Source organism: Oncorhynchus mykiss, chromosome 7 (assembly GCF_057628025.1).
Source record: "Oncorhynchus mykiss isolate SJ-2025 chromosome 7, ASM5762802v1, whole genome shotgun sequence".
Classification (NCBI taxonomy): Eukaryota; Metazoa; Chordata; class Actinopteri; order Salmoniformes; family Salmonidae; genus Oncorhynchus; species Oncorhynchus mykiss.
In genome coordinates this window covers 59,226,697-59,239,381 of record NC_143028.1, presented here as the reverse complement: position 1 = coordinate 59,239,381, position 12,685 = coordinate 59,226,697, and the positions used below count along the sequence as shown (strand labels likewise).

The following is a 12,685-nucleotide window of genomic DNA, read 5'->3' as shown; positions in this document are numbered from 1 at the left end:
AACAGTCTTGAAGAAGTTCCCACATATACTAAGCACTTGTTGTGAAGTCCTTACTTACAAGCCCTTAACCAACAAAGCTTTAAAAAGTTAAGAAGAAAAACGTTGTTGGTAGTATGTAAATGAAGGTAGAGTTAAAGTGACCATGCATAGATAATAAACGGAGAGCAGCAGCAGCGTAAAAGAGGGGTCTGGGTAGCCCTTTGATTAGCTGTTCAGGAGTCTTATGGCTTTGGGGTAGAAACTGTAAAGAAGCCTTTTGGACCTAGACTTGGTGCTCCGATACCGCTTGCCGTGCGGTAGGAAAGAGAACAGTCTATGACTAGGGTGGCTGGGGTCTTAGACATTTTTTGTGGCCTTCCTCTGACACCGCTAGTATAGAGGTCCTGGATGGCAGGAAGCTTGGCCCCAGTGACGTACTGGGCTGTAAGCACTACCCTCTGTAGTGCCTTGCGGTTGGAGGCCGAGCAGTTGCCATACCAGGCAGTGATGCTCTCGATGGTGCAGCTGTGGAACTTTTTGAGGATTTGAGGACCCATGCCAAGTCTTTTCAGCCTCCTGAGGGGGAATAGGCTTTGTCATGCCCTCTTCACAACTCTCTTGATGTGTTTGGACCATGATAGTTTGTTGGTGATGTGGACACCAAGGAACTTGAAGCTCTCAACCTGCTCCACTACAGCCCCGTCGATGAGAATGGGGGCATGCCCGGTCCTCCTTTTCCTGTAGTCCACAATCATCTCCTTTGTCTTGAGGTTGTTGTCCTGGCACCACACGGCCAGGTCTCTGACCTCCTCCCTATAGACTGGCTCGTCGTTGTCAGTGATCAGGCCTACCACTGTTGTGTCATTTGCAAACTTAATGATGGTGTTGGAGTCATGCCTGGCCATGCGGTCATGAGTGAACAGGGAGTACAGGAGGTGACTGAACATGCACCCCATGTTGAGGATCAGCTTGGCAGATGTGTTGTAACCTACCCTTACCACCTGGGGGTGCCCTGTCAGGAAGTCCAGGATCCTGTTGCAGAGGGAGGTGTTTAGTCCCAGAGTCCTTCGCTTAGTGATGACCTTCGAGGGTACTATGGTGTTGAACGCTGAGATGTAGTCAATGAATAGCATTCTCACATAGGTGTTCCTTTTGTCCAGATGGGAAAGGGCAGTGTTGAGTGCAATAGAGATTGCGCCATCTGTGGATCTGTTAGGACGGTATGCAAATTGGAGTGGGTCTAGGGTTTCTGGGATAATGGTTTTGATGTGAGCCATGACCAGCCTTTTAAAGCACTTCATGGCTACAGACGTGAGTGCTACGGGTCAGTTGTCATTTAGGCAGGTTATCTTAGTGTTAATGGGCACAAGGACCATGGTGGTCTGCTTGAAACATGTTGGTATTACAGACTCAGTCAGGGACAGGTTTAAAATGCCAGTTGGTCAGCGCATGCTCGGAGTACACGTCCTGGTAATCCGTCTGGCCCTGTGGCCTTGTGAATGTTGACCTGTTTAAAAGGTCTTACTCACATCGGCTATGGAGAGTGTGATCACACAGTCATCCGGAATAGCTGATGCTCTAATGCATGCTTCAGTGTTACTTGCCTCAACGCGAACATAGAAGTAATTTAGCTCATCTGGCAAGCTTGTGTCACTGGACAGCTCGCGGGTAAAACGGATTTAATGAGGTAAAACAAATTTGAGTCCTTGGCCACTAAGAGCGCCGCCTCTGGATGAGCGTTTTCCTGTTTGCTTATGGCCGTATAAAGCTCATTGAGTGTGGTCTTAGTGCCAGCATCGGTTTGTGGTGGTATGTAGACGGCTACGAAAAATACAGATGAAAACTCTCTTGGCAAATAGTGTGGTCTACAGCTTATCATGCAATACTCTACCTCAGGTGAGCAAAACCTTGAGACTTCCTTAGATTTCGTGCACCAGCTGTTGTAATATACATAGACTGCCACCCCATGGCCTACCAGAGGCTTTTTTTCTATCTTGCCGAAAAAGCTTAAAGCCCGCTAGCTATATGTTATGTCGTCGTTCAGTCAGGACTCGGTGAAACATAAGATATTACAGTTTTTAATGTCATGTTGGTAAGATATACGTGATCGCAGTTCGTCTATTTTTATTATTGATTGATTGTATGTTGGCTAATAGGACCGATGGTAAAGGTAGATTACCCTCTCAGCGACGGATCCTAACAAGGCACCCAGATCTTCGTCACCAATACCTCCGTCTCTTTCTCCTGCAAATGATGGGGATGAGGGCCTTCTCTGGCGTCTGAAGTAAATCCTTCCTGTTTGACTTGTTGAAGGAAAAAGTATTCCTCCATTATGGAGTGAATAATCGCTGTCCTGATATCTAGAAGCTATTTTCGGGTCATAAGACAAGGTGACAGAAACATTATGTACAAAATAACTTACAAATAACGCGAGAAAACATGCACAATTGGTTACAGGATCGTAAAATGGCTGCCATCTCCTTCGGCGCCATTCTTAAAACAGCCTGGAGGTGTGTTGGGTCATTGTCCTGTTGGAAAAACACTAAGCACAATCCAGATGGGATGGCGTATCGCTGCAGAATGCTGTGGTAGCCATGCTGGTTAAGTGTGACTTGAATTCTAAATAAAGCACCATCACACCTCCTCCATGCTTCACGGTGGGAACCACACATGCGGAGATCACACCTACTCTGCGTCTCACAAAGACACAGCGGTTGGAACCAAAAATGTCCAATTTGGACTCATCAGACCAAAGGACAGATTTCCACCGGTCTAATGTCCATTGATTGTATTTTTTAGCCCAAGCAAGTCTCTTCTTCTTATTGGTGTCCTTTAGTAGTGATTTCTTTGCAGCAATTTGACCATGAAGGCCTGATTCACGCAGTCTCCTCTGAACAGTTGATGTTGAGATGTCTGTTACTTGAACTCTGTGAAGCATTTATTTGGGCTGCAATTTCTGAGGCTGGTAACGCTAATGAACTTATCCTCTGCAGCACAGGTAACTCTGGGTCTTCCTTTCTTGTGGCTGTCGTCATGAGAGCCAGTTTATCATTGCGCTTGATGGTTTTTGCGACTGCATTTAAAGAACATTCAAAGTTCTTGACATTTTCCGCATTAACTAACCTTCATGTCTTTAAGTAATGACGGACTGTCATTTCTCTTTGCTTATTTGAGCTGTTCTTGCCATAATATGGACGTGGTCTTTTACCAAATAGGGTTATATTCTATATACTGCCCCTACCTTGTCACAACATAACTGATTGGCTCAAACGCATTAAGAAGGAAAGAAATTCTACAAATTAACTTTTATCAAGGCACACCTGTTAATTGAAATGCATTCCAGGTGACTACCTCACAAAGCTGGTTGAGAGAATGCCAAGAGTGTGCAAAGCTGTCAAGGCAAAGGGTGGCTACTTTGAAGAATCTCAAATATAAAATATATTTAGTTTAACACTTTTTTGTTGGTTACAACATGATGCCATATGTTATTTCATAGTTTTGATGTCTTCACTATTATTATACAATGTAGAAAATAGTAAAAATAAAGAAAAACCCTTGAATGAGTTGGTGTGTCCAAACTTTTGACTGGTACTGTACATGTGATTTACCAGAATGTGATTCACCCCAATTCATCAGTGTGAGGATATCTATCTATTCTTTATTTCATTACTTTACGTTTTGTACCTTGCATCTGTAAGTCTAGATGTGCTTAAAGTACTTTTGAAATTAGTCACACCAATCATGTACCTTCACTCTGACTTTGATAAGGTAATATAAAGAAACAGGAGGAGCAGTACCCTCACATCGTGAAGTCAAACAACGCTGAGCTACGACTGTGCTGGGCCCAGATCATTGCCAAGAATCGGCACCAGCCAGGATATCAACATGTGCGCAGCTTCCTCAGCTGCCAGGTTAGAAAAACAAATGCATTTGGTCCTCAACCATCAATTACAGTATTTGTCAAGCAAGTGTTTTAGGCCAATTTAATGTTTTATTATAGTAAATATAATGTACATACAGTGCCTTGCGAAAGTATTCAGCCCCCTTGAACTTTGCAACCTTTTGCCACATTTCAGGCTTCAAACATAAAGATATAAAACTGTATTTTTTTGTGAAGAATCAACAACAAGTGGGACACAATCATGAAGTGGAACGACATTTATTGGATATTTCAAACTTTTTTAACAAATCAAAAACTGAAAAATTGGGCGTGCAAAATTATTCAGCCCCTTTACTTTCAGTGCAGCAAACTCTCTCCAGAAGTTCAGTGAGGATCTCTGAATGATCCAATGTTGACCTAAATGACTAATGATGATAAATACAATCCACCTGTGTGTAATCAAGTCTCCGTATAAATGTCCACCAGAGCTGCTGCACATAATTTAATGTTCATTTATCTACCATAAAACTTCGTTTTAGAGAATTTGTCAGTATGTCCATCTGGCCTCCCAACTGCAGACCACGTGTTTGGTGTTGTGTGGGCAAACGGTTTGCTGATGTCAACGTTGTGAACAGAGTGCCCTGCCCCATGGTGGCGGTGGTGTTATTGTATGGCAGGCATAAACTACGGACAACGAACACAATTGCACTTTATCCATCGCAATTTGAATGCACAGAAATACGGTGACGCAATCCTGAGTCCCATAGTAGGGCTCATTTAAAAAAAAAAAGTTTTCTATATTCCCAGTCATATCCAGGGCGGCGCACCATTGGCCCAGCGTCATCCGGGTTTGGCCAGGACAGGCCGTTATTGTTCTTAACTGACTTGCCATGAATGTATTTCAATTGACTGATTTCGTCATATGAGCTGTAACTCGGTAAAGTCTCTGAATGTGTTGCATATTGCGTTTCTATTTTTTTTTTCAGTATATTTCATGGTAGAATATATAATTTGACTTGAGAAGAGAACACATCTGGTATACTCTCTATTGTTGTATCATAATCGTGCTGCTGTATAAATTGGTGGCATTTCCGCTTCTCTCCAACGGATGTTGTACAAATTTGGTGTAACCGCTAAATACGCCCTCCCGTCAACAGTCTTTTTTGGGGGGTGTGCACTCTGATGAGAAACTAACTAGATAGCCAAGTAGTTCTTTGCGCTGAGGATTCGGAATCGCCATGAAGTACGCATTGGTAAGAATATCCTGTCGAATGTATTTCTAGGGTTGCTTTGGTTTCCCCTTTTGTCTGTGGTGGTAGTAGAAAAGTAGCTTGTCAGCTAACGCGGTAACGTTACAGGGAGCTATCACTCCCTGTCAGATAATTTATCTGGCCTGAACTGGTCATATTATGTCAAATTAAATGCACAAAATTTGAAGTTTTGGCTCTGCGATTGACCTGATTAAAAGATCACTAACTAGCCTAGTGCAGTTAGCTAAGTGACTCAAGTACAGTAAGCATTTCATTGGACCGTGTATACTATTTGTATCCTGTACATACGACGAATAAAAATTGAAACTCATGTTGTAAACTTGTGCATGCGACTCGTCTTGGCTAGCAGTCTGCCAAGCAACCAACTGTCCTGGTACATCTGACAACGTTAACAGCCATCTAAGCAAGCAAGTGAAGTTTATTTCACCTTAGAGAATCGCAAATACCATAATTTACTGAACAAAAATAAGTTAAACATGTATGTGTTGGTTTCATGAGCTGAAATTTAAAAAATCCTAGAAATTTTCCATGCACAAAAGCTTATTTCTCCCAAATGTTGTGCACAAATTTGTATACATCCCTTGCCAAGATAATCCATCCACCTAACAGGTGTGGCATATCAAGAAGCTGATTAAATAGCATTCTCATTACACAGATTCACATTCTGTTGGAGACATTACAAAAAATGCCACTAAAATATGCAGTTTTGTCACACAACACAATGCCACAGAAGTCTCAAGTTTTGAGGGAGCATGCAATTGGCATGCTGACTGCAGGACTGTCCAGCAGAGCTGTTGCCAGAGAATTGAATGTTAATTTCTGTAGCATCTAACGTTTTGGAGAATTCGGCAGTAGGTCCAAACGGCCTCATAACTGCAGACCATGTGTATCCCCGCCAGCCCAGGACCTCCACATCTGACTCCTTCACCTCCAGGATCGTCTGAGACCAGCCACCCAGACAGCTGATGAAACTGTGGGTTTGCACAACCGAATAATTTCTGCACAGACTGTCAGAAACCGTCTCTGGGAAGCTTATCTGCGTGCTTGTCGTCCTCACCAGGGTCTTGACCTGACTGCAGTTCGCCATCCTAACTGACTTCAATGGGCAAATGCTCACCTTTCGATGGCCATTGGCACGCTGGAGAAGTGGGCTCTAAATGGATTAATCCCAGTTTCAACTCTACCGGGCAGATGACAGATAGCGTGTATGGGGTTGTGTGGGTGAATGATTTGCTGACGTCAATGTTGTGAAAAGAGTGCCCAATGGTGGGGTTATGGTATGGGCAGTCATGAGCTATGGGCAACGAACACTATTGCATTTTATTTATGGCAATTTGAATGCACAGAGATACCGTGATGAGATCCTGAGGCTCATTGTCATGCCAATTATCCATTACCTCATGTTTCAGCATGATAATGCACAGCCCTGTAACGCAAGGATCTGTACACAATTCCTAGAAGTGGAAAATGTCCCACTTCTATGGCCTGTCAACCATTTGAGCATGTTTGGGATGCTCTGGATCGACGTGTATGATAATGTGTTCCGGTACCCGCCAATATCCAGAAAATTCACACCGCCATCGAAGAGGAGTGGGTTCCTTTCCACAGGCCACAATCAACAACCTGATCAGATTTATGCGACGGAGTAGTGTCGTGCTGCATGAGGCAAATGGTGGTCACACCAGATACTGACCTGTTTTCTGATCCACACCCCTACCTTTAATGTGTCTTTCACCAACAGATGCATATCTGTATTCCCAGTCATGTGAAATCCGTAGATTAGGTCCCAATGAATTTATTTCAATTTACTTATCTCAGTAAGATCTTTGACATTGTATGTTGCGTTTTATTTTTTTCAGTGGCACAGTGAACTTCTAATTGTCTGACATTGTTTGTATTTGAAGAACAACTACTCAAGTACTGTTAGTAGCCTACACAAGCTGATTCCCTTTTGTACTTTATCCTTAAACAGATTTATTGTTCTGCGACAATGTTATGCCTGACAATAACTGCCTTGATGTAATTTACTGTATAATAGCAGGGCATTTGCAATATGAAATTCCCCTTATGAGTTTGGTTTCTGAGTTTATCACCTTGTTTTATTTAAAGAGTCAATCCTTAGTTGAAACAATAACAAAGCAAACACTGCCTGTGTTTTGGTAAAAAGCTGAGGGATGGGCCTGGAGAAGTGTAACCTCTTAAATTCAAAAACAGAGTTTTGGATGCAAGGACTGACCATCCACTATATCAAAATGATAGTTTCAAGCATGTGTTGAGGCTATACAGTTTGTAAACATTGTAAATGAATATTAGTGTAAAACATGATTATATTTTGGGTACTGAATGGGTTTGACAGTTGAACTATGTTCATCAGGCATTTGTAAGTGATATTCTTCAAGAATCATTATCTATATAACATTAATTTAAGTCCAAAAATTGATGTACGAACTGCAGATTGCCCATTTAAACAGTCCAATATCTGTTTACATCTGCTTCTCTTATTTTTGTTTTATTTTTTCAACAGTAGCCATGTTATACGTTGATTATGCCAAAACAATCTTTCTATTTTGTATTTAGTTCTCGACAGTAGCTGTGACTGCTGGGGTGTTATTGCTGTCCACTGTGGGCATAATTATAGCCCTCTACCTAGGCAAGAAGAAAAAGCCTCCAGTCACCTTGCTTGACCCTACCCAGAAATACCAGCTAACGCTCATCGATAAAGAGGTACATGTGTGCTATTGAAATAAATGAGACATTTTGCTATGTGTGTCAGAGGCCTGTGCTTAATTCAATTATATACTATACTATACTAAAAAATTATTTTTGTCTAACATTTAACCAAATGTTTGTAGTAGATGTCTTTGCATTGAATTTACACACTATTTGACAACCAATGTATGAATAGTTCGATATGTGTTTGGCCTCTTTCCATAGGTGATCAGCCATGATACTCGCAGGTTCCGTTTTCGGCTTCCCTCAGCAGAACATATCCTGGGGCTGCCCGTAGGTAAGTCTTTTGTCAAGTGACAGTGTTTGATCATTTATTATTATTTGATAGTGCCATGCCCTTAATAGAAATTTAGCAGACCCTCTTATCCAGAGAGACTTACAGGAGCAATTAGGGTTATGTGTCTTGCTCAAGTTTACATCTATCTGTTATTCACCTAGTCGTCTTGGGGATTCAAATCAGCGTCCTTTTGGTTACTGGCCCAACTCTCAAATAGTCCTTTAGCTTACCAGCATTATAACTACCCTCAAAATGTAATACTTGATGCCGTTGTATTGCACTGATGGGAACTAGAACGCTTAGCTTCCCAGTCCTTGAATGCCCTCTAGTGTATGAGTCATTTAGCAGAACAATCAGAGGATAAAGCCACACCAAATGACCCTATCAATTTTCAATCAGTGTTGTCTTTGTGTTTCTAATCCCCTTATTTGTTTCCTCTAGGGAAGCATGTATACCTCTCTGCCCGTATTGACGGCAGCCTGGTAGTCAGACCATACACACCTGTGTCCAGCGACGACGACAAAGGATATGTTGACTTGGTTGTGAAGGTATGTTTGGTTTGTCAAAGCAATCTTATATATTATACTGATGACATGCTGGACCTGTTAGTAGATCATCTTATTCTTTGGGATCTAAAAGAGAAAAACCTATCCTAAATAATCACTGCTAGTGTGAGGCGCTTGATATATAAGGACCCTGATCTGCAAACCATATTTAATGTAGAAAATTCCTCCCCAGATCTACTTCAGTAATGTGCACCTCAAGTTTCCTGATGGAGGCAAGATGTCTCAGTACCTGGAGAGTCTGCACCTGGGAGATGTTGTGGACTTTAGAGGACCAGGAGGACTGCTGGAGTACAGAGGGCATGGTACGACCAGTCCACTGCCCTGCACACCCTCCTGATATTTACTAATGATGTGTCGCAATGTTGTTTTTGGATGATATAATATCGATATTTGACTAAGTATCAATTTGTTAAACAAAAATACAAGTTAAACTTCTCTTTTAAAGTGCTAATGTAAATGGCATTAGCTAGCGCTAGTTGGCTGTACCTGTGGCAAAACTCAGCACTTTTATTTCTCTCATCGATCAACTCATTTTTTTTCATGCTCGTCTTTCTGCAGCAGACATATAGCGAGTGACATGTTTGGAACATCAAATGGCAATAAAATTGCAGTGTCAACGCGCAATACAAAATCATGAGCATTTCAATACATATTCTATTTTTTTTTTAGCCCTTTTTCTCCCCAATTTTGTGGTATCCAATTGGTAGTTACAGTCCTATCACTGCAACTCCCGTACGAACTCAGGAGAGGCGACTGTCGAGAGCCGTGCGTCCTCTGAAACACAACCCAGCCATGCCGCACTGCTTCTTGACACAACGCCCGCTTAACCCGGAAGCCAGCTGCACGAATGTGTCGGAGGAAACACTGTACGCCTGGCGACAGTGTGCGTTGCGCCCGGCCCGCCACAGGAGTCGCTAGTGCATAATGGGTCATGAACATCCCTGCCGGCCAAAACCTCCCCTAACCCGGATAACACTGGGCCAATTGTGCATGGCCGGCTGCGACAGAGCCTGGACTCGAACCAGAATCTCTAGTGGCACAGCTTGCGATGCAGTGCCTTAGACCTCTGCGCCACTCGGGAGGCTGCAATACATATCTTATTGACACCTACGTTTGTGAGGCCCCTGGCAATTCCCAGCCCTAATATTAGTGCATTCTTTTTTACCATCGCCCATAAGGCTCTGGTCTTTAGAGAATCTGGTGCCATATGGAATGCGCACACAGTCTAATGGAATGGGGGTTTTAGCTTTGTGTACACAGTCTCTAATGGAATGGGGGTTTTGGCTTTGTGTACACAGTCTCTAATGGAATGGGGGTTTTGGCTTTGTGTACACAGTCTCTAATGGAATGGGGGTTTTAGCTTTGTGTACACAGTCTCTAATGGAATGGGGGTTTTGGCTTTGTGTACTTGGGTGTGGCTGGCTGAGAGTGATTGTGTGCACACACTTATAGTCAACCTTAAGTCTACTGACTATGTCAACAGTAAATGTACAATATCTCTGAGCAATTTCCTGGCTTGCTGCATCGCATTTTGCAACTTTCATTCCCCAAAGGTTCCAGAAAAGCACTGCCGAAAGAATGTACTTTTACTGTGTTGTCACTTAAATGTTTATTATTTGATCCAATGTTCCACAACATAGTTGTTGGGTGTGTCCATCATCCTGTCTTCAATTTGGGACCAGATAACTGTTCATTTGCTCCCCAAGCACACTGGAAAATGAAAATAATCTCTGGATTGTTTTGGCATAATTTGTGTCTCATTGCTTTCTCCCATTCCATTCAACAGGGCAGTTTGCAGTTCAGACAGACAAGAAGTCTCCTGCGGAGATAAAAGTTGCCAGTACTGTGGGTCTGATAGCTGGAGGAACAGGTGAACTTTCCCTTCGCAACCCTGCACTCTGAACCTAAACACTTAAATGTTGTCTTGTTATAGCCCATGGGTCAATGTAGAGTGAGTGATGTTAGTTTCTGGTGCTGAACTCCCTTCCTATTTGTAGGCATCACCCCTATGCTACAGCTGGTGCGCGCTATCATGAAGGACCCCAGTGACAGGACCACCTGCAGCCTGCTGTATGCCAACCAGGTGTGTGGCCGCTGCTCACACTGGCCTCTCTCCTAAAAGAGACTTTTTTAATATCAATAGGTTAATTTATATAAATAAAGAACAGATACTGTAAATCTACTAGCTTCACTGTGGATGTAGTTCATAGGTTTGCTTGGGTTTAGAGTTAACACTGAACTGTCTGTGTGTGGCGTGTTCATGGCAGACTGAGAAGGATATCCTGCTGAGGGATGAGCTGGAGGAGGTCCAGGCCAGACACCCAGACCGCTTCAAGCTGTGGTTTACAGTGGACAGGGCACCCGAGGGTATGTGCTTTACGGCTTTTGCTTGCATTGCTCAAGTGTTGACATCAAGATTTCAGACGTCTGAACAAAATGTGTACATATTTTGAATATGTTTTAATTGTATTCATTTTTTTTAATGTTCATGTCAAATTGGCAACCCATACCAAATGGAATTAATTGAAATGTAAACAAATATTACAATAATTCCCTGGAATTCAATGATAATTATTCTGGTGTTCTCTGCATTACGCATCACATAATGAGTGAAAATCTAATAATGAAATCCCTATAGCAGTAAATAACACATGCATGCAGAAGGCGTTTGAACCCAGTCTGGCACCAAAGAGAAGTTAAATATGGGAGACAAGCTTATACACAATCTATATAAACATAGAAGCTAAATATTTTTGCAATTTGTGTTGTGTTTTATGGCAGAATCATTAAGCATATTGGTACTTGTTTACGACCCCATGAAAGACTGAATTATGATCAATTTGTGTCACTCAGGCTGGGAGTACAGTGAGGGCTTCATCAATGTGGATATGATCCAGGAGCACCTGCCCACCCCCAGTGAGGACACCTTGGTGCTCATGTGCGGTCCACCCCCCATGATCCAGTTTGCTTGCAACCCCAACCTGGACAAGTTGGGCTACTGGCAGAGTCAGCGCTTCGCCTACTAGTCACCAGCCTAGGAACTATCCTCCCAGCCACCCCCAGCATGGGCCTTCTCAATGCAACAATGACATCAATTCAATGTTTGATTGGGCTGGAACTACTGCTTGAGTACCGGCATCTCTTATAGATTATTGGCTAAAAATGTGCAGAGTTCCTATACCTAAATATATACAGTACTGGCACCCAAAATAAGTATGTGCACCATTTTCAGTCTGCTTAAAACACTGCATCAATATACTGCCAAAAGACCCATATGGTAAGTGCAGATAGGTTGAGCATTAAATGCTCACTTGGAACCAAAGTCCTACCTTTGTATTATTAGCCTCCATCTCCTGCTGATATCTGCAATTGTATTTTTAGGTGAGGTTTTAAAGCTTTGGTTTATTCATGTTCTTAGCCTTGAGCAGTCCTAAAAACAGGACAGAGTGAATATAACTTAAATATAAAGCTGCATACTGAACTGAATTATGCCCAGGGATGCAGTGCTGAATATAAGGAGGCTGCCCAGGCAGCTTTGCTTTAAATGCGCACACAACAAGTGATATGCACTTAAGTATTACAGCTTCTGTAGAGATGTGTTATACTGTATTTTGGAACATGTGGGGCTTTTTGATGTGAGTATGGGATCTGACTGCATTTCTTATTGTATTTCTGTGAGATTGTGTGAGCATAATTATTCAAAGCTCTTTTGTTTTATATATAATTTCAGAGTTTAATCTGCAATGCACTACAGTCTTTGAAAAAATTGATTGTGTTTATGAAGAGAAAAGACAAAATTTCTGCCACCACTTCAAATTGTCTCCACTCATATACGGGATCCATAATCCTGTTCTCTTTATGTATTGACTGGACTGTTCCTTAGATATTATCCCTTGTTGTAAAATAAAGTATTGTGGAGGTTAAACATTTGGACATTCAGTTTGCCGGAACAACGTGGCTCTGATTGCTACAGTTGAATGCT

General features: G+C 42.3%; 1 protein-coding gene across 3 annotated transcripts; it reads left to right on the top strand.

Annotated features, from left to right (window-relative positions):
* Positions 1-4,486: 4,486 nt before the first annotated feature.
* LOC110528250 (NADH-cytochrome b5 reductase 3) lies at positions 4,487-12,519 on the top strand. Of its 3 annotated transcripts, XM_090241514.1 has the most exons (10): positions 5,004-5,112; positions 6,030-6,103; positions 6,191-7,854; positions 8,065-8,137; positions 8,579-8,685; positions 8,876-9,005; positions 10,490-10,573; positions 10,701-10,786; positions 10,971-11,070; positions 11,557-12,519. In XM_090241514.1, the coding sequence occupies exons 6-10, from the start codon at positions 8,921-8,923 to the stop codon at positions 11,727-11,729; spliced, it is 528 nt and encodes a 175-aa protein (XP_090097640.1). In that variant the 5' UTR covers positions 5,004-5,112; positions 6,030-6,103; positions 6,191-7,854; positions 8,065-8,137; positions 8,579-8,685; positions 8,876-8,920; the 3' UTR covers positions 11,730-12,519. The 3 variants fall into 3 exon arrangements, with proteins under 3 accessions (XP_021465821.1, XP_090097639.1, XP_090097640.1); XM_021610146.3 differs by lacking the exon at positions 6,030-6,103 and having other exon boundaries at positions 4,487-5,112; positions 7,708-7,854; XM_090241513.1 differs by having other exon boundaries at positions 4,699-5,112; positions 6,030-7,854.
* Positions 12,520-12,685: the final 166 nt, after the last annotated feature.